This window comes from Stegodyphus dumicola, chromosome 4, assembly GCF_044657685.1.
Source record: "Stegodyphus dumicola isolate Sdum_Otavi_A_Nest chromosome 4, ASM4465768v1".
Classification (NCBI taxonomy): Eukaryota; Metazoa; Arthropoda; class Arachnida; order Araneae; family Eresidae; genus Stegodyphus; species Stegodyphus dumicola.
The window spans coordinates 186,042,346-186,064,595 of record NC_140771.1 but is presented as its reverse complement, the minus strand read 5'-3'; the positions used below and the strand labels follow the sequence as shown (position 1 = coordinate 186,064,595).

Here is a 22,250-nt window from a genome sequence, read left to right as displayed (position 1 = left end):
GTGATTCGAGTATTTCTGAAAATGCGACAGTTCTGTTCTGTTTAAACATTTGAATGGTTAAACAAAAAACAAGTGATAATTCGAGTTTTTGAACCTAGAATATTTCTCAGGATTCAAGCATTCTAATGTTTACTTCCTAATTAAATGGTTTTTAGTGAGGTTTGAGAGACTATTTCTGAGCATTTGCATTGAATTATCTCTTCTTTTTAATCGGAGGGAAACACGTAGATCGTTTCTGAAAGCTCATGCCAATCAAAGTTTGAATTGACTAGTTTTAAAATTGTCACTTGTCTCTTCTATCTGTTTTTCTAAAAATGAAATTAAAATCTATCAAAACGGAGTAAGAGTCGATAAGTGAAGCCTTATCAATTTTTCAGGAATTCTCAAACATACTGGAACCTACTATAAATGACATCCTTATATTTTTACTTAAAATTCAGAAATAATATTAAAAATCAAAATTTAAACAAATTTTAAATATTTTTATTTGAATATTGTATTTGATAAACTATTCAAAAGAGCCATAGTCACTTTTCACACTGTGAAAGCTTTATCTTTAGTACCTGTTATTGTAGGTTTTATCTTTTCATTTTCGTCTCCTTTGTTGCTTAAGACTCTGCACCAAGTTTAGCAAAACAAAAGTTATCACAAATAATTGAGATTCTGACGGAATGTTAAAAGCTGTTAAAAACTGATAATGTGGGGAAAAAAAGTACTATTTTAGTTGTACTCTCTTGAGGAAAAGTGTTTTCCTCATTGATTGCAGAGTAAATCTTACCGCCAAATCGGCGATAACTGGGCATTCCTGGATCGATATCGAGTTAGACATGAAATACATTCTTTTTACTTTTTACTGGTGAACAAAACTGTCACGTGATTACCACGAGATTCCCAATCAATGATTCTCACTGACAACGCTCACAACTTTGGTCGCCATGTGCACGTTTTTGTCATGGAAGCGGCGTAGAACTAACTCTCTTAAATATTTTCCTACTTCAACCTGTGACAGCTGGTGCACTTCTATGTTTCTTGTGCTTGAAATGTAGGGATAAAGGCCAATATTCTCTTTATTATGTGTGTGCTTTACCATATTTTCAACAACTAAAAAGTCGACGAATTTACAGTGTTTTAATTGCGATAGTTAATTGTTATTTAACATTTGGCACTCGCTTCTCGTTTCTGAAAACGTCCTAATCCAGACAGGAATGTTAGCAAATTAACGTTGTTTAGATGTGCTAATCCTAAATATATTCAATTTATTGTATTATTATTCAAGTTTCATTGTATTTTACTTCTTGAATCAGCTAATTATTTAGTTTTCATAATGATTATTGTAACATTTCGTCTTATAAGCGTTGCATTCTGATCTACAATGTTTATTAATTCAAATTACCTGCGATTTTGGATTCAGTTATTGTATAACTGATATTAAAAAGAATCCGTAATCGTAAAATATAAATCTCCATGTATGTATTAAAACATTTCAACTCGTTTAATTGAGGAACACATTTAAAAGAAGAATATTTAAAGAGTTTTTATTGCAAAGGAATTTTGCCAAAATTATCATATTTGGATGAAGAGAATATATTAAATCTTTTCAAGGACTTTTGGAATATCTAAATTAGTTTTTTAAAATTAATCAGTAAATTAAAAGAATAATCCATATCATTAGAAAAGCAGTTTATTATCAATATATTGTCATTTGTTCTGTTTTGTTTAAGAATAAATTAATTCAGTTACTTCCCGATGCTAAAAGTCACATTAAATTAATTTGCCGTTGCGTATTTCTGTACCGTTGAATTTTAGGACTTTTAACTAACATGATTGCAATTACGTATTTTAAAGATTTTTATTCAGATTTTATCAAACACATTTGCGTGAAATATCTGACGAAAATATTATGTACATTGAAAAACGGCAGATAACTAATTCCTTTCTTTCCTTGAGTTTTCTGCGGTAAGGTTAGATAGTTTAACTAAAATCTGTAGATAGTATCTACTATAGGAAGTAGCTACTGTAGCACCTTTCAAATCGAGTTGTCACAAATGAAATTCAAACAATGAAGCACTGACCGTTTCCTTTCAAAATGAATGGTAAAACTGAAAAATCCGATTCTTTAGAATCATTAGATTTAAAAGTTCTCTCCAGTCGGAGAATGACGATACTATCAAACCGCTGTTGCAAATCTATGAGACTGTCAACAGAGGAAGATGACAGTGACATTGACAGCGAACCAGAGTCTGGTAAGTGAATATTGATGCTTTTATATGTATATTGTTTTATTTATATTTCATATATCAGCAATGAAACGCTTTTTCTATGAGGTTTACTTCACATGATATACTTTAAACTAGAACATGAATTTATTCACTGTGAGTTTAAACATTACTGCTAAAGAAACATGAGATTCTCCTATGTAAGGTATTTTTCAGAAACCGTATAAATCTCTAAATTTCGATAATTGCTTAATTCAAGTAGTTATGGTAGATCATTTTGTATTGAATTCTTTTAATTATTATTTTCTGTCAAAGTTAACAATCATCAAACTGATGTAAATCTTTAACATAACGACATTTTATGAAATTTTTGATTTCACTTCTGTAATTAATTATCCTATAGCAAATTTAGTAATAAAAAGTAAAAGTGTGTTCAGTATTACTAGGTTTTTAGAGAGTTTCTGGAAGAAAAACTAAAATTTTGCTTTTTCTTCCTGAGAAGGTAAAACTTAATGTGAAATGAACTGCATAACTGTACTTCTTCATGATTTTGACCTCATATTGCAAGGAATAACCATGAAACGTGACCCACCATTGACCAAGTGGATAAAAACTCTAAACACTGACAATTCATTCTGACCTCGATTTCTGGCGAATGGGTTGGTTGCATAAGGCTTTAGTGTTTTCCTCGTGTGTAACATAAAGATGAGGCGTTTAACTTGAAAACATTCTTTTAGGAAGCGTAGTTTCAATGGCAGATAAATCAAACAACTAAACTTTCTTAGATTACGTTTGCATACATTATATTGCAATGTAAAACATATATTATAGCCAAAGCCCGAAATTCAGCCAGTTTCCGAACTGTCCGGCCATTTCGCACATTGTCTGGGACGTGTGGCCAATGTCTGATGTACTGGAAATGAATAGCGTATATATGCGACTTTCCGAAGTGCCTGGAACTCCCTTGCCTATGTTTAATGTGCTCTATTTTCAGTGTATCTTGCATCCATATATCGAATTACGAATCTGGCAAAGCGTTATTGTTTACGGGCCCGCTAACTGAATAGTTTCGATTGCGGGTTAATCTGGTTTCCCCGGATAGGTAAGCCTTTTCAATATTCGTTTGTTATACTGTGGATCAAACTCAGTTTCAAGAATTTGTACATACTTTTCAAGCACAGAAACTACAATTTTTCGAATAATTTCTCCTAACTCAAATTTATAATATCACTGAGTGGTACTCAGTGTCATTAGAAGGTGCCTCAGTGCCATTAGTGGTGCTCAGTGCTAAAGTACTATTCAACCGTCCATAAATCTAATTTTACTCCAATCATTTGAAAATTTCGATTCTAAAAAAAAAAAAAAGAGTCATTTAAATATAAAAGATTTGAAAATATTCTTGATATAAAAGCAACTAAAAGCAATCAAAGAATCTTGTGCTTAGATGCTTCTTAATGCTTTAAGGACCATTGTTCCCAAATGGGAACATCGTATTTAAAAAATTTGATTATGATTAGCATTACGGTATACAAATACCCAAAATTTGCTCATGACCTTTTTCTTCTGAATTTGGCCGATCGCCCCATGCCATTTCGCGAAATGGCTGACCAAACCCCGAAATAAAGAAAAGATTGGACATTGGCCGGTCATTGTGAGGTGATATTGGCTGTTTCGAGATTTGGCCGGCCAATCCGGGAACTGGCCGACTTCGGGCTTTGGCCGTAACATATACACAAAATTCTAGACGTGTGCATTATTGAACACATCCTACGCCCATAAAACTTCTGAAACTACTGAAAGCACTATTAAAAATGACAAAATGCATAGATAACAAAACGTTTTGATATCTAAATTTAAGGATTTAATTTCTAAACTTTGTGGAAGTTAAATTTTTTAACTTTAGTTTATTTCTTTATTAGAGTAGATTTATATTTATCTATGCTTTTTAAGCATTTAATTTTTTAAATGATTATATGCAGCATCTCCCAACATGTTTTGAAAACACAAAAAAGAGCAGAGTTACTGAAACCACAGAACACTGATAACTTTTCCTAGGATTCCCAAAGGCTAAGTGGATAAAACCGCTGAAAATGCTATGTAGCCTTGGGTTCTAATGATGAGTTAATGACTGCTTATGAGTCTTTCTATTCTTTCCCTGCGTTTCATGAATACGAGCTAGTTTTCTAAGAAACTATTTAACAAAGACATTTTTCCTTTAAAGCAGAGAGACCTGGTATGGTTTGCTTTTAATAATGTTTTGATCCATTTAAGTAAATAATGTAATTACAAGACATATTTTTCCCTTTTGCATGCGTAGAATCGAGACGGGTCAGTTTCACTTCGAAATTACTAAACTAAGGATTCCTCCTTAATCTCCCCGGTGCTATGTGTTAGCACTGTTTGAAAGAACAATAAGGTTCTTCTAAAATTTTTTCACCTCTTTCTAAATTATTCTTACTTAGAAGTAATTCAACTATGTTAATAATCAGCTTTGATATTACTGCACTACTACTTCTAACATTGGCCTACAATTTATGAAGGATATTCTGATTTAATATTATTTGCATTTAAATTATTTTCGAAGTGCAAAGTCTTACATTTCATACTGCAGATCATGTAACGTGTATTGAAAGTTTTCTGTGGAAGAATTAGAACCTTAAATTATTTTATATTTCTGTAAATGTGTAGTCGCAAATAATTTCAAGAAAACGGTGAATTTTATTTTGACATTAGTGGTCAAAATGTTAATGCGGATCAGCGTTTCCTAGGTTTTGTATCACATGCATTTTATTACGTTTTTAACAAACGCAAATTAAATTAAGCTAAACTAATAATTCGTTAAAAATTTCATATGCTATAGACATTTTTAATTGAAAATTTGTGAAATGCTTTGAATTTGAAGCACCAGGTACCTAAACTTCCTTTCAGAAGAAATAGAGGATTTTTTCCGTTAACAACATACAGATTTCCTTTTCTCAATCAAGCTTTAATTTCCCCAATTAATTTGTTTAATTGATTAAACGAATTTATGTTCTCATTCTACCTGAATACTGAAGCTTCTGAGTGCTACTTAAGATTCTGAGCGTTTTTCTTTTAGGGAGTAAAATCATATTTTCTTTGTAGGAAAACCAGAATATTCTCAACGTTTCTATAATGTTTTGTAATTTTGATAAAAGCTGATAGTACCCGTTTCGTTGTACTTTACAGTTTTTTAAAAATAATGAAAGACGCAACACGACGAACAATAAAGCAACAAGACGAACATTTTGAGTATAATGACAACAGGCAAATGTTTACAGGCCAATAATTGCAGCTTGGTGCCAAATAAAGTTGTTAATATCGTTTAGTCCGCAAGTTTAGCATGCAAGCCCGAATTTTCCTTTAAATATTGTGCTATAAAAATATTTGTGAACGTACATGAACTGAGCATTTACTAAACGCTTTCAAATATTTTTCAACGTAGCTAAAGCAAGTTGTATAAGAATTTTCAATTTTGAAGCAAGAATTATTATAACTTTAATTAATTTCAAATTTAGGCCGCCCAGGCGATATAGTGGTTAGAGGACCTGACTGCGATAACGAAGGGCCTGGGTTTGAATCCCGGATAAGGACGTATGTAAATTATCTGTGCCCTCATAAGCAACATTAGATTGGTGGGCGGCTATTAGATACCTCCATAATAAAATGACCCCCACTTTGGGCCTTACTAATGGCGAAAGCCTAAAAGTGGCTAGTGCTTGTCATTAAACAAAGAAAAGAACTTAAAATTTAAAAATGCTAAATTTGAGACTCTTTTTCTTTAAATAAAACGAATGTCAAGAGCCTAATATACAGTTGCTGCAAAAACTTAGGATATACTTCTTTGTGAATAGTAATTTGATTTGAAGCAAGTGGTATAAAGTAAGAAATTTTGACAATCTTGAATAAATTTTCAGATATTCGGTTGTCAGTATAGTATAAAAACTTACCCACCAGCGGCCTAGCGGTAAGATCGCTGAAGACTTTGTAGTTCGATATGAGGCTCGAATATCACGAACGAGCTGGCTGCTTGGGTATTTTCATGTTTCTTCCCATGTGTGATATGTATACGAGCCAGGTTTCCTTAGTCCTCCTCCATGAAGGCATCCCACCATTTAGGCAGATATATAACCCTCGAGGCTTTGCCGCAACCACACAAACCAATATATGTATGTAATTATTAATACTTAGAACATATTCATCATTATATTAAATCACTAATAATCAATTATTCAGAGAACTTAATTAAAATTCAGGAAATTATTGAAACATATACTTATCAATTACATGTTTATGGATTTTATGACATGCTTAAGAAATTACTTAAATTATTTTAATGTGTTCTATATTAAGGGAAATTTATAATTCCTTATTTATATCTAGGAACATTAGAATTTTAAAATATTCAATATATAAACGTGTAATTCTTCAAACTGAAACGGTGAATTTTTGTCTAGATTTAGAAAATATATTAAGATTAAAATATCGCTGTTGAATTCAAAAATGGCAATTAAATACATAAGAAGGATTTATTCAAAATAAGGAATTTTGTTGTAAGAAATTTATTAAGAAACATATTAAGTTTCTGAAAACAAAATGTACTTTTTTTCGCAGAATTGCTAACATTACTGAAAGAAACCATTATTGTTTTCCATAGCTAACTTAAGAATACAGAAATGATTGGCTTGTATTAGGGTACACTGGGACTCTACCTATGGTGGGATTCATTCGGAGAGGCTTTTCTAGTAGAACATGACTCGTGTTGACGCAAGAGAATCGTATACTTACTCCGTCTGCCGCAATTGAATTATGGGTTGAGCTGCATATATAGCGATCCCATTCGAAAGTGAGGATTCACAGCATTGAAAGTACTAACGTGGAAGAGGGAGGAAATATATATTAAATTTTGCTGAGAAGCTCATTATGAAAAATTAGTTTCAGATTTCTCTATGAAATTTTCGGATACAATTCTAGTACATTCAACAAAAATCACCAATCTTAAACTTTAGTTTTGGTTCATTTGCTTAGAATTTCGAACTAATATTTTTGAAAAAAATGTCACATTCATTACCCAAAATGAAACTTTTTTATCTTCCTTAATCTGCAACAAAATTTTTATTTCTTTTAATTTCTCATATGAACAAATGATTTTGAATACTAAATACATTCGTGTATAAAATTAAGAGAATTTAATTCTTTGACACTTCGGTGAGTATATTGGCACTCAGCAGGGAAGAAGGTCCTGCTCTTGCCAATTCATGATTGACTCTCGAACTGGGACTGACTCGTATTGAAATCCGAAGATAGATTTCTCCAGTTGAGACAAATATCATCGGAGAAAAATACAGATGCGCTTTGAATGTGCGTTGAACACGTGGGTGTGCACTCTGACCTCTTAATGAAATTTTTTATCGCAGTTCTTACTGTGTATCAATTTCTATTTGCTATTTCGCAAATTTCTTTTAGTGATTTAATTTGATTATATAAATGATTGATTATTTTCTCTCTTCAGTCGCAGTTTCCACACTATTACTATCCACTTCAAATTTTCGAAGGAGAAACAGTCGAACTTTCAGTGCTACTTCAGGTAATATGGATACGGGTTATGAAGTTTGCTCATGTCATCTCAAGAAGAGCCTTAAGCTAACTAAGAAAAAATAAGCCACTGTAGGCACATAACATTGGTGAGCTAGCAGGTGAAACTCCAAGACAGTGGGGTAAAATTGGGGAGATCATTTCCTCCTGTACTGAGTCTAATAGAAAGCGACGAAAGACAAAAGTCACACCTCGCAAGAAAGCAAGTAAACTTTGGCACTCAAAGCTAGGTTACGAAGTTGAGATCTCTAAGCATGTGAGTAGCAAATGGTCTGACCAAGTTATCTTCTGGAACCTAAGAACGTCTGAAAAATTTGTTGCACCACAGCTAAGTTAAGTTTTTAAGGCGCGCTTTTCAATTTAGTAGTGAGGTCCACTATAAGGTCGATTTTCAAGTCGTCGTGGACCAATTTGTTTCCAATCAGTTAATGAAAATTTAAAAGGCGCGGGACAGGAACCCTGGGGCATTCCTGCAGTGATGTTTTAATTCAAGTAAATAAACCTATTATCTGTCTTATATCACAGTGATTGGTATGCACAGAATGACGCAATGTAACTTAATTTACATAAAACTCAACGCTATATTCTTTCAATTTTGTACTCTATTTTCATGGGTTGAAAAGTTCGGTACTTTTCCATTTTGCCGGCGCAAACAATAAAGTCCCCTGTAATGATACAACTGATGCCAAAGAGAATATCTTCGCTGTTAACCGTTTACGCTTAATTTTCAAAACAAGTGCAGCCTTTTCTTATTTCCAGATTCATTGTTTTTATATGATCACAAGTCTCAGTAAGCAGATTTTGTTTTCGTAAAGAAGGATATAAATTAACTGCTATTCTCCTTTTCCACTCCTTTGCAATTCAGAAAATAAAACCAAATTATGAACATTTTGGGGCCGGGGAGTGTTTTCAAACTTACAACTAACAGTACAGCATTTTCAGAAGTTAAATACGGCTGCTGCAATTGTACAGCGCATAACTAAACCATGGAATGGAGTACAGCAAAGTGGTGCTACAAAGACCACCGTTCACCCGCAGGACACTAATTTATATTCACATTAAAGAGAATTTGGTACTTACGTAATAACGTCACCGCAGCTGCAGCGGTTTTTAAGTGCCGCCAATGTACACCTAAAATTTTTGCGACAAATCATAAATTAAAACACGTTATTCAAAATCAAAACACTTTCAAAAAACAAAACACTTTATTTAAAATCAAAGTAGTCAATTGGCTTTCGGTGGAAAATGGACCGAAATAGAGTTTAATATAGATTCAAAACAGTCTCTATTTTCTTTGACTTGATTCTGTCGCCATATGAACTCTGCTAAATAAGATTCTAAATGATGTCTCGCTGTCCCCTTATGTCTCTTGTTCCTTCATTTAGCACTGCCCCACATTCTCTTAAATGTTTGTATATGAACTCCTGTATCACGATCAATAAAATTGTATTTATGATTAACTTTAGCATGTAGGAATCCTTCTTTTTCTACTCCATTTGCTTGGTAACCTTTCCAACTGTCAGAATAAATTGTGCTACCATCTGCAATGTTTTCAGTAATTTTAATAAGAAGGGTAAATCCAGTTCTATTAGTAACAGTGACAACAAACTAATCTTTTATTTCTCTACATATACCACCAAACACTCACTATTCGAGTAATCCTCGACCACAATTATTTTTACGCTTAGTAAACAAACTTTCATCAATTTCCACAATGCAATCTAGTCCACCTACCTTCTTTGGTTTATTCTTCATATCCAAGGCACGTAATTCACGCATGTAATTGTTCCAATCTATAACAGTTTTATTCGATAACTGAAGTTGCTTTTCACAAAATTTAATCGACATTAACTCTTCGAACCAGCAGTATATGAATCTCAAAGCTGCACAGAATGTAATTCTACTTTCTTCAAACCAGCTGTCTTAAGTACCACTTGCGGATCACACTGTGTCAAATTACATTTACAAAACGTACGTTTGCCAAACTAAAGTTTCATATCATGCGAATTGGTACATTTTCGTTTTTTTTTTTTGGGGGGGGGGTAAAATAATTCGCTGCTGAAAAAATAAAATTGCTTTTTTTCTGTGTTTGGCAAATCCCAAAGACGCACTTTTGTAGCACTAAAAAATGACGTCAAAAATCAGCAAACAACAAGGTAAAAAGGAATCCAAAAGATCACTGCGTGCGAAAAAAAGGAGTGCTCTTTATTGGCGCATCAGCGCAACTTCTGCTGCGGTAGCGTTACTACATAAGTGCGGTGGCGTTAGTACGTAAATACCGATAATTTTTGTTGCGTCTTGTTCACAAAGATGACAACTACTTTATGGCTAATTTAAATGCTATTAGGTAATGTTTAGCTCCGGAATGTTTGGTATAAATCGTAATGAATTTGTTGGTTACAATCGTAAGACTGAACTAATATTTATTTAAATTTTTCTATATTATACACATATATTAATTACATATATCATTAGAATGTCTGTCTTTATTATTGGATAATGTTTGACGAAATCTCAACAAACTTTCGACAAACAAAGTCGATGGGAAAATACGCAAGTGCAATTTAATGTTAACAATGGGACAGATGAGAGGAGTTCTTTGATGCTCAGCATTCTGACGATCGAAGAAAACATCCATTTGTGATTGAGAACTTACAACTGAAGCATTGCCTTAATTTTTGACAGTTATTGTTATGAGGTTCTTGTTCAAACGGCATCCACTTGATAGTTGCTCTATTTCTGTATCAAAATTCATGTTTCGCTTACATGTAGAAATACACTCCAAAAAACACTTGGTTTGAGCAAGCAATTTAGTGCTTATTGAGCATTAAATTAAGCTTGAGCAAGCTTGTTTTAATGCTTATTAAATCAAAATATCGTCCATCGCTGAAAAGCACTGAAGATGCTGTAATATATCCAGCAATGTGAAATATTGCGCGAAGAGTTAATTTATTATCAAGCTCCTCTCATTTAAAATGGGATTTTTCTTTCATCAGCTCCTTTATGCTTTTAAGAAAAACCTTTTTCATCCGTATATTGCTTACCAAAGAAATATGATATTTATAAAAGAATATCTATTTTTGCATTTTTATTTTATATTTTAATAAATATAAAATAAAAATGCGAGTCGAAATCAAATCTCGATGTTAAAAAGGAGTAATAATGAAAAAAAAAAAATAAAAAAATAAGAAGCGTTGCAGTAGACAACGGAAAAATATATTATTCGTTCTCCACTGTATATGCGACTCACTAATCCATAAAAATACTGTAGAGATGCAATTATTTCCATACCTTCGGAACAATGATTGCTCAGCTTATTGTGGATTGTACAGATTTTTGATTTACCCAGTTCAGCTTCTTGTATTAAAACTGCATCTGTATAGCTACGAAAACATACATACATGCCTTAAAACTTATTTAATCAAGTTATACAGAACGAAAAATTATCATATGTTTTAATCAGAAGAGGGAAATGTTTAAATGATAGGGATATATTTTGGAGAAAGAAAGTAAGTTGTAGAATAATTAGTTGGAAAAACAAAGTAAGTTGTAGAAAAATTAGGTTTTTTTTTGAAGCAGGAGACGTGAAAAATGTGCAGTGTCCTCGCCAGAACTCGAATCCTGGACATCTCGAGTACACTTCGAGTATGCTGCCAATTACGTCACGAAGGCCTACGGAAAGGAGGGCGAAACTATCTTACATACTCCTCCTTTTAAAGGGCAAATGAGGATTCGGGGACCCAGTCACCAAATCCTGCGGTAACGAATAATTCTTCACCACGTGTTTTAGTTTGGCCGCCATTTTTAAAAACATTAAGTTTTTTCTTAAGCAGGAGAGGTAACAAATGTGCAATGCCCTTTCCGGGACTCGAACTCTAGACCTCTCGAATACGTGACGAGTATGCTTCCAATTATACCACGAAGGTATGCGAAAAGGAGAAAGAAAATACCTCATAAAGTAACTGAAAGAAATAAATCTTGAAAGAATCTTGTAAAAAGTCATCAAAATGTTACATATAAAATAACTAGTATATCCTTCCTCGATTTATTTTCTAATTTATGCTCGATGAGAATGCAAAAAGGGGGAACGTTATTACATTGTTTTACTCTTTTCAGCAATTACTGGTTTTAACAGTGTAGTGATGTTTTCGCTAAAAACAATGTTTGTGTTCCATCCGCGCATGTGAAATTGAATTAATTGCATTTTTTTATTCTGTATATTATTCCTAAAATGAGTTAAACATTCATCAGATTAAAATCCACATATTATTATTATTACTTACTTTTTTTGTACTAAGCATGTATTGCCGTATACAAATTAATCTATTAATAAAATGCATAAAAAAGGGAAATAAAAAAATAGAGATAAACAAATATTACATAAGAAGTACAAAAAACATGAATTAAAACATTTAAAATATAAAAATACCTTAAATAAAGTAGAGAAATGAAGACAATGCCATCGAAAATTAAACAGCATGGTTTCTACGTGCTCACAAGCAAAAATGAATAATCGCTTCCATTAGTAAGCAATACGTGAGTTAAATCGATATCTCATGCTGTTAGAGGTGATAAAGAAAATGTTCTGGAAGTATAAATGTCCTTTTTTTTTGGTAACTGAAAGAAATCGATGCAGTTTGGTAGTTCCCTGAGGGTGTATTACGATTTTTCTTCGTGTAAATAAATCTTTCTTTTTTCTTTCATCTTCTCTATGCTTTCAGAATATCAACATTTCCCAGAATTATCTCGGTATATTTATTTGCTATTCTTTCAGGGCACGATAATACTTCGAGTTTCAGTGGTACGCTTACATAAAGAAACTAGAAAGATTTTTGTGTGTGTGTGTGTGTGTGTGTGTGCTGAAAAGTAAAAAAAGTTTACGAAAGCTGGGCAACAGTTTTCATTTCAGTATTGCTTAGTATAATCTTTATCTTCTTTAACAGCTGCAAAGAAAATGCATTTTTGTAATTTTTGTAAATATATTTTATTACTTAAAATTCTGTTCTTTCTTTTCTAGTGGTTCCATTACATATAAAGTAAAAGATTATGACAATTTACAAATGCAAGAGACATAACACATTTAGTAAGCTTAGGTTGACTGATTAAGACAAAGCCATTTGCTTCTGAATAAAGTATTTAAAATATCATGCGGAGGATTATCTAAGAGAAATTGTCTCGCATTTATATTATGCATAGGGAAAAACCTTGAGACCTATCGCATAACCAGCTCTTCTTCCGGGATTTGTGTGGAAGTAGCAGTGTTCTAAAATTACCGCTTAGCAGCTGACGAGCTCTCATGCACGATTTGATAAAATTTGATAAATGGCATTTATTTTAAAGATTAGTGTTTAGTTTTTTTCTTCTCAGATGTTTCCCGATTCCGATGATAAATTGTAGTGTGCTTGGGTAAAACTTGCGTTAATTTCTTCGACCCCTTGTTAACAAAGTAGCTTTATAACCTTAAACTACATCTTTTCCAGGTTTTAACACTTCTTCCAGGTGTTTACAAGAAATACCTGCTAGAATTGATTTTTTATAGCATTTGTACTGCAGTGCCCCAATATGTTTTTGCCTCAAATGCATATTTAAAGGCAAGACATTTAAATATCTCTCATATCTAATAACTTTTTCAATAGTCTTGCTTAATATTATTCTTCGTAATAGGTTTTGCATAGTATTTAGACACAAAAAGCAAAGAAAAATATTTAATTCCGGAATAACAGCTGAATTTTTATTACTAAATGTTTGAAAGTTTTTTATGCCTCAATACTCTTTTGAGTCACCGTATTTGTTTTTAAGTGAGAAATGGCGATCACAATTTATTGAATTTCTGTATTAAATGCTTACAGTAATTTTTTATCAAAAGTTTTTATAAATTTATTGCAATTAATTTACAGTATTATGTTTAATAAACTGTAGCTTTGATTTTGCTGTAGCCCGTGGTATTTTTTTTATGTAAATGCTTTTGATAAAAAAGTTGGTAAGCATAAATTTCAGTTTTTTATTTTGTGCTTTCGTATAACTTTTAATATTGTCTTAAGAAAATATTTATGCAAAACTTATCCACATAAATAACTGCTACGTATGAGTGCTTGTTTCCAATAATTTTACTTCAAAACACCTTTTGTAAGTAAAAATAAAAAGTTTGTTAAAATAATACTATTGCGCATTTTGCCCTTTGACCATGTACGAAGCTTCTTTAATTGTACGGACAGGGTGAGAGATACAACTCCTGTTTTTTTATTAAAAAAATCTATTACACTCATATAATCCAATGGTCCTAAGAGCTGCATCCTGTAAATACATATTCCATAAATTAATTCGCATTATTATAACATTAATTATTACGAGAAGAATCTAAAGAATGTTTTAAGATTTTAATGGTTTGGAGACCAATTTTACATTATTTTTACTGCCAGTAAAAAGGAAAGGGAATAACACCCAAAATGGAGCTAATTAATTTACACTATGATATAAATCTGATTTAATGCTCTAAAAATATAGATTTCGTTAACTTTTTTTCAGACTTGTCAAACATCAATTTCCTCAAGTATGAATTTTCGCAATAATATTAATCGCATTGTTTGGGAGTATGTTATATATGAAAAAAATTTTAGCAGCTAATAAGTCTAAAAAGGGAACCATATTGAGAGATGAGCATCTATATATCGTGATGAAGATAATTTCTAATAATTTTCTCCAACACTCCAATCTGTATTAAAATCGAAATATCGTGAACTGTTGTATCAGATGTTTTCTGTGTACGTCAAAAAAAATTGAATAAATGAAGGAAAATATTTTTTAATTATTTATTTTCAAGTTATCCTTTACTCAGGGCATTTTTTATTTTTAGTTATTTTTAGTTTGTTTATTTTTAGTTAATTTAGTGCTTATTAATTTTGTTTTACAAATGACCCCAAATGTGCTCAATAGGATTCAAGTCTGTATTAAACACAACCGTTTTGAGCACATGGAGATAGGTGTACAGTTTACAAATATGATGATTATTGCTCTGAATCATCGTTTTTAAAACGTTTTAGTGCAACAATATGCCCATTTTTTGTACTTCAAATTTTGTTTTTAAATACTCAGATACATAAAATTTTCAGTTTTACCATCAATAAAATATAGAATGTAAATGGTGCAAGCACTCACATAGCGTACGACCCTATGGCTACCTTCACCGCGTGTAAGTGAATAAGTTTCGTGTAATTAAAAATAACTTATTTAGTGATTTATTCAACTTATAAAAATAATTTGAAATAAATGTCTGTCTGAAAATTTAACAGCTATCAATATCTTTGAATTACGAAGTGACAATTTCCTGCAGATATCAACCTTTAGATTTCAGGAAGAAAATAAATATGAATGGGAAATTTTTTTTCTTACCCATTATTATTTTGTTTGGTTAAAACTCATTTATAATTAGAGTCTCAGTTATCCAACAGAAACGGGCAGACAGAACGTCAAATAAGCGAGAATGTCAGATAATGTATAAGTATCAAGAAAAAGGCTAAATTAAAAAAAATGAACAAAATAAATTTGTTCAAAACATGTACAGTACTTGAAAAACGTAGTCCTGTGATGATCGAAAAAAAAAATTGATCGTAGTGTGCTTCCTTAATAATGAATTGCCTTAACGTGTTCTTCGCTGCTAAATATCGCCATCTTTGCTGTATCATTATGTCCATTAGAGCCTAACTCCGTCGTTATGTGAAATTCTGGGAGGCTCAATAGCTTATGCTTTATCTTGATCTTCATTTTCGTTTTCATCGCAACTGACAACTATAATTTTTTATCAGTTAATTCAAATAAATTTTTAGCCTTCATCCAAATTTCGATTTCTTGTAAAGATGCAGTTTACATTGAGGAATACATTGCACAAAGGTGGAATGGTTTCTTCAATTTCATCGGTCCACTTTTATACTTTCATCATTGCTTAGCAGTTTCTTCAATGATTTCAATGAAATTATTGTAGCCTTTAAGTCAGTCCAGGCCTGTGCAATCCAACAATGTTTCAGTCATGCCTTTCTTCAGTTTCTTCTTTGACTGCGTACAGTGGCTTCCTGAGATAAGTTCCTTTTATCATTTTCAAATCCCCGATTCATAGGTTGGCATATTGTGCGTATACTGGGAGGGAGGCAGAAACATTGCTTTAATGTCACCATCTCGAAGCTCTTCTGTATCAGGGTGTATTGAAACATTATTTAGCCACAAAGCAACGCTTCTGTGCAAATGTTTTTTTTTTTTTTCAAAAACTTTAATAAAGGAATGAATTTTTTAATAAGCCATTCTTTGAAAACTTCATTACAATTTTCTGACTGCAGCATTTTTCAGGAAGAGAATTTTAAAGCCTGTCCAATTTTGGGATTTTTAATCCCTTACAGGGCCCATTTGGTAGTTTGCTATAGTATTATTGCATGCTAAAATTGTCAGGGATTTCCTTACTACGCTTTAGCCAAGGGTTTCAGCTTCAATTCTGTTTGCAAAAACACTAACTAAGCAACATTTTCTAATTAAGACCTGACTAACCACAGTTAAATAACCTACCATGTGTTAGACTTTCATTTTAAATTAATTCAAGAAATATTTTCTTGAATGCTTCGTAAAATTTTTCTTAAAATTTCGATGATAATTTTTGACTACAAAGCATTATAGCGTTTTTCCATCGGTCTAGCTAACGGACCCTTCATGTGATCTATATGTTCTTTTCATTGAAAGCATTACGAAAATGCAATGCCTTTTGCTGTAAAATGAACTCTGAACTGTGCAAAGCAAACATACAAAGCTTCAGTCAATTTTTCATGGATTTTCTAGCTTTTAATGCACGCTTTATAACTCTTGAATTTGCATAGTTTTTCTATTTCTATTCGTTTCCTTTTCTACTCTCCTATTTTAATTTTCTACATTCAGTGCCAAAGTCCGCAGTTAACTTCTGCATCATATCTCCCTTGTGTAGTCTCTTGACTGGCTGAAGCTTTTGCTCCATCGATATAAGTTTCTTCCTTTACGTAGCCATTTCTTTTGTGCTTGTGTAAATTTAAAAACTCCACAACGATATTTATCAAATTAGAAATATCACCCACATACATGCATGAACAGTAACAGACGATCAACTATTCCGCATACAATGATAAACTGCGCTCCACTGAACAGTAGATAGATGAGTGATTAGCTATAGCTGGGTACGCCACGCGGTAGAGTCGGGAGCAACAGAACAAAAAACTGTGTTCACAACTCTCATTTCTTGTTCCCCACTGATGCTTTTTTTTCGATGATAAGTTGGATAAGCGAGATTCTAATGTATTGTTTTAAATACAAATTCGTCCCTCAGCTGCTTTCAGAATGTACATTCGGCTTTTTACGGATGAGAAACAATGATTCATAATTGGAAAGTATTATTTAAAATTTTGAAAAGCATTATTTAAAATTTTGTTACGATGGAGCAGTAATGACCAGATATGAATCATGAGAAGCAGCTGATATTCGTTTCCAACCTTGTCTAGGCCTCCTTATCACAGGAGGCCTAGATATTACAGTTCCATGCCTATAATTACAGAATTTAATAATGTTTTACTGATATTTCCACCTGTCTGGGTTATACCCAAAAAGGACGGGCTGAATGATGTATATTTGTGTTTCGTGGTTATTGCATGTGTAATGAGAATACGAACCAATTTTTTCGTAGAAAATTTCTTCCGTTTAGACAGAGAGTCGTATAGTGTTTGCCATATTCAAAGAAATATTTGAATAATCTTGATCTTAGCAGCATTCTGTGTTAAGAACAACTATCGCACTTTCAAAACAACTGTTGCTGAAGATTAAACTGCCGCTTTGCTTATGATTCTGAGATATAACGGCAATCAAAAAAGCCACAGAAATTTCGGTTTCCTAAATCTATAGTAAAGACCAGATTTTTTGCTTGGCAGAATTTTGCTGCTGATGGAAAGATGGTTATATTTATACATTTTATACTCGACAGAGTTCTGAAAAGAATTCCGCATCTTTCTCTTGAAAACTCCTGATGGGATATGTAACCTTCTGCAGCGCAGCAATATACCGTCACAGAATTCCAATCTTTCTAAGCAGTTCCTAACAAAGAAAGGTTTCGCATTTCTCGACCACCAACCCTTGTATTCACTGGATTTGTCACTATTAAACAAGTTTAGTTTCTTTAAACTGAATTCTTACATCAAATGTAATTATTTTAATAGCACTAAAGAAATTCAAAAAATCGTAATTATTGAATTCAAGAGTATTCCAAAGGATGAGTTGAAATTCCAAAGAAATGAAGAACGCTGTGTGACCGTAACCATGTTACCTCTCTCTTTATATATATATATATATATGAATATGTTACTGTCACACTACGTTCATTTACATTATATATATATATATATATATATACGATATTTGCAGTGGATGGGCAGCAGGAAAATGATGAAGCTTAGCAATCTGATCATATCAGAGTCCGAGTGTGTTCGTTGCGAAGTGGAAGGCAGCCGAATTGAAGACACAGAAAAATTTCGCTTTTAAAAACTCCATATCCTTATTCACTTAAATTGGCAGATCACCATTCTTTTTAGATTACATATCCAGAATTACTTATCCAATAATGGTTTAAACTAAAATAAGGTTAAATTTAAGCTTTCGACGTCATAACGATTCTAACAAAGGGAAGAAGAACGGACAGAGCAGCGCAAGGTCTTATAGCAGCGATGGCAGGGAGCAGTCTGACGAAAAATGGCGCGAACTCTTTATAGTAGCGATTACATAAGAAGCCAGAATGTTCTCGAAAGTATTGGTCTAGGAGGAAGATCCTGATATTGCGAAAAGTTAATTAGAGGTTGCCTGTTCGTGTAGAGCAAAGCCATCGTATTTTTTATGTTTTACATCTATGTAAGAAAAGTAAAGAATATGCAAAAGATTAAATTAGCAGCTTAAATTCCATTCTGTATTCTAAATATATTAACCTCTGTTTGCACTGCATCATTTTGAGATTAATGAATGTCATGAAATTCTTACGTAATTCTGATGATGTAAATGAAACTAAGAATTTAGGTTTTAGAACTTACGTTTCAGAATGTAGAGGAAATAATAAAATTAAAAATGAGTAATTAAGAAGCTATTACTAAACCAAATCTGATTTACATATTTTTTATCTTACATGTACATACTAGGTATGTTTTTATGTTTAGAAGTATATATTTAGGATATTAGGAGGATTGTATATTGAATGTTAAGTAATAAGAATGTTTTTTTATTCAATTTTTCATTTCTTGTGTACAGACACAGTTTCAGATACGAGGAAATTTTCTTTTGAACTCCGGATATGCATTTACGTTTTTCCCAAGGGAACAATAGTCTTATTATTTGTGTCTCGGAACAAGTGAAATACTACTGGTTTAGAGGGCATGACTCCAAACGCAAAAATAATTAAATTTAATAGACTACTGAAATATTAACTACTTAAACTGATGAAGTATTTGAATGACTAATGAACTTTGCAAGTTCATCGCACCTAGCAATTTTGGCTACACACCCTGATTGATGAGATTATTTCATGCGACTGGTACTTTACCAATGGGCGAAGAGATGAATAAAATCTAAGAAAATCATTCAGAAACAGCGAAATAATAAAGTGTGCGAACAATGGAAAGGCCAATTTTTATTTCAGTTAGTCTGTAATCTTGGTATACATTTCGAAAGTCGGCAGACTTTTGTTTTTCCACGGAACTTTTCTATCAAAGAAATAAATGAATATACACATTTTCTCGATATAATACTTTTTATTTTAGTGGACTTTTATAATACTTCGAGACGCATGAACTCAAAGTTTATTGCTTCTTATTTTTTTTTTTTTTTTTTTTTTGCACATTTTTGTTTAATTTATGCCGACATTGTCAAAATCCAGAAAATGATGATAAAGCATGACTGCATTTATGTATTAAAAATACCTTTAAAGGAATAAAGCGCTTCAAAGCATAATGATTTATATTAAATGCACTAAAATTCTATGCCTGTTTTCGAGGACTCGGAGACAGTGAAGTTATTCTACGTTTATATAGAAGGTGCGGCAACTATTTTATTCTTTGGTACGGAAAAGCGAAGATCGGAGTTTAATGTTTTTAGTATTCTTTTTCCCTGCTTTATAATTATGAACGGAATCGTCAGAGGTTAGGTCATTTGAATAAAGTAAAGCACACAAGGGTCACCTCCTAAGTGGAAGGATGGCTTCTTGGAGAACCTGTTAAGAGTGTGTGTGTGTATTTAATTAAGGCAAAACACACGAGGGCTATCTGCCTAAGGGGAGGGATGCCTTCGTGGAGGACTTTCTAAGGGAAACTGGCTCGTATACACGTTACACATGGGGAAAACCACGAAAACGCCCATGCAGCCAGCCCGTTCGCGGGATTCGAACCTCGGACCGAACTACCAGTGTTCAGCGACTTTACCGCTCGGCCGCTGGTGGGCCGAACCTTTTAAGAGAAACCGTCTTAAATTCACGTTAGACGCGAGGAAACCTACAAAAACCAAGAACGCTCAAAAACATCGAAGCACCAAGAAGGACTTTCGGAATCGTGACGAAATTTGGTATGCAAAAACATCTTGATCGAATATGCAAATGATCAAAGTTTCATAGCGCGCATTTCTAGTGCGCAATTCGCAAAGTATAGAACCAGTAACAGAGGCGGACAATTTATCTTTTTCCGTTGATGCCATTGTAATTCCGTAAAGAAGCAACTAAAGATGCCATTACGACGATATCGAAGACCTTACAGACAACGAAACGACTTCGAACTTGGTCGCATTGTAGGGCTGCGGGAAGCTAGGTGGTCATACCTAGCAATAGGCCGCCACCTGCAGCGTAGAGAGACCGCTGTGCAAAAATGTTGGCAGCAATGGTTGCTACAAGAAAATTGCCGACGTAATGAAGGCTCTGGAAGGCCAAAGTTCACAAATGCGAGGCAAGATAGGATAATTGTTCGCCAGATCCGAACCGCCCCAACGGTATCATTGTCGACTATTCAACGCACTACAGCCACGTCCATACCTCCCGTGGTACCGTTTACGATATCACGGTGCTTGTCTGAGGCGGGCTTACGCTCACAGAGGCCTTTAAAAAGTTTGCCTTTGACCCTACAACATCGGCGGAGTCGTCTGGAGAGGTGTCGCAGCCGATGATCATGGCTGCCATCAGACTGATATCGTATAGTGTTCAGCGATGAATCCCGCTTCACTCTTGAAGCAGATGACCACCGTGTTCGTGTCTGGAGAGGACGGGGAGAGCGGTCCAAATCAGCCTTTGTTTTACAAAGGCACACAGCCACAATTCCTGATGTGATGGTGTGGGGCGCTATTTCTTATAACGTCAGGTCATCTTTAGTCATTCTCCGTACATCTTTAACAGCTCAACGATATGTTGATACCATCCTGCGGCCAGTTGCATTACTCTTCATGGCACGTCATCATGGGGCCATTTTCCAACAAGATAACGCCAGGCTACATACCGCTCGCGTACTTCTGGACCGTCTCCGTGCGGTTGATACTCTTCCTTGGCCAGCAAGGTCACCAGAACTTTGACCAATCGAGCATGTCTTGGACGGTAGGCCGCCAGATTCAGGCACTACAAATTATCGCAGATATGGAGTGACAACTGATGAATTCCTGGCAGAATATGTCGCGGGAAGACATTAGAACCTCTGCCATTCCTTGGCTAGACAAATTCCAGCATGCATTGCCGACAGGGGCGGTTCGACCAACTACTAATTTGAACACTCAATGGGTGATTGTAAGGCGTGAACAGGTACTATAACCTTGATTTTTTAATAATTTTATTATCTGTTTATGAGCTATACACGTATTCAATTTCATCAAAAACAACCACATGGTGTTTCATTTTTTTTAATGCAAAAGAGTGTATATAGCCAGCCTGTTGGCCTGCGTTTGAACCCGCATCGGACTACAAGTACTCAGTGGTCTTTATCACTCGGCCACTGGTAGGGCTGAGTTATTATAAATATTTTTTTTATAAGTTGTCGGCATCGGAAGCATTCCGATTTATATGGTGTAATAATTTTAATTCTCTTTTGTATTGAAATGCATAAAAACCCCATTTTTTATATCAATCACACCTTTCTTCCAAACAAATTTTTTTCTGCCTTTGTTCCATATATAATTATAATGGGGCTTTAATTAAAGCGGGATGAAGGGCAAGTGTTCGACCCAATTCTTGCGAATCCGACTAAACGCTTTTCATCGGTCTCGCTTATTGCGTGCTTCAGGCTGTTACAGAACAATATTTTCGCTGCAACCAGGCGCTGTTTCTATAAATATTATGAAAAGCATCAAGTTCGCATGCATCAATAATAATAACCGAAATACATTTTTCTACGAAGTAAATGCGAGACATTCAGGTCT

General features: G+C 33.5%; 1 protein-coding gene and 1 long non-coding RNA gene across 5 annotated transcripts in view; one reads left to right on the top strand and one right to left on the bottom strand.

Annotated features, from left to right (window-relative positions):
* The window catches only part of LOC118186415 (uncharacterized), a 138,066-nt gene extending 125,578 nt beyond the window's left edge, over positions 1–12,488 (bottom strand). The window contains exons 1-2 of one of the 2 annotated variants that reach the window (XR_015040839.1): positions 12,259–12,484; positions 6,185–6,374 (exon numbers count right to left, since the gene is read on the bottom strand). This is a non-coding gene — a long non-coding RNA (uncharacterized LOC118186415). Of the gene's footprint in view, positions 1–6,184; positions 6,375–12,258 lie in introns of both variants that reach the window. The other variant, XR_004757768.2, reaches the window with a different exon arrangement.
* The window catches only part of LOC118186414 (solute carrier family 35 member F3-like), a 618,729-nt gene that overhangs the window by 491,848 nt on the left and 104,631 nt on the right, over positions 1–22,250 (top strand). The window contains exon 1 of one of the 3 annotated variants that reach the window (XM_035356499.2): positions 1,049–2,243. The exons of the other annotated variants lie outside the window; for them this stretch is intronic. Within the exon in view, the coding sequence (XP_035212390.1) occupies positions 2,087–2,243 (157 nt within the window). The 5' untranslated portion in view covers positions 1,049–2,086. Of the gene's footprint in view, positions 1–1,048; positions 2,244–22,250 lie in introns of those variants that run through there. 3 annotated transcript variants of the gene reach the window in all.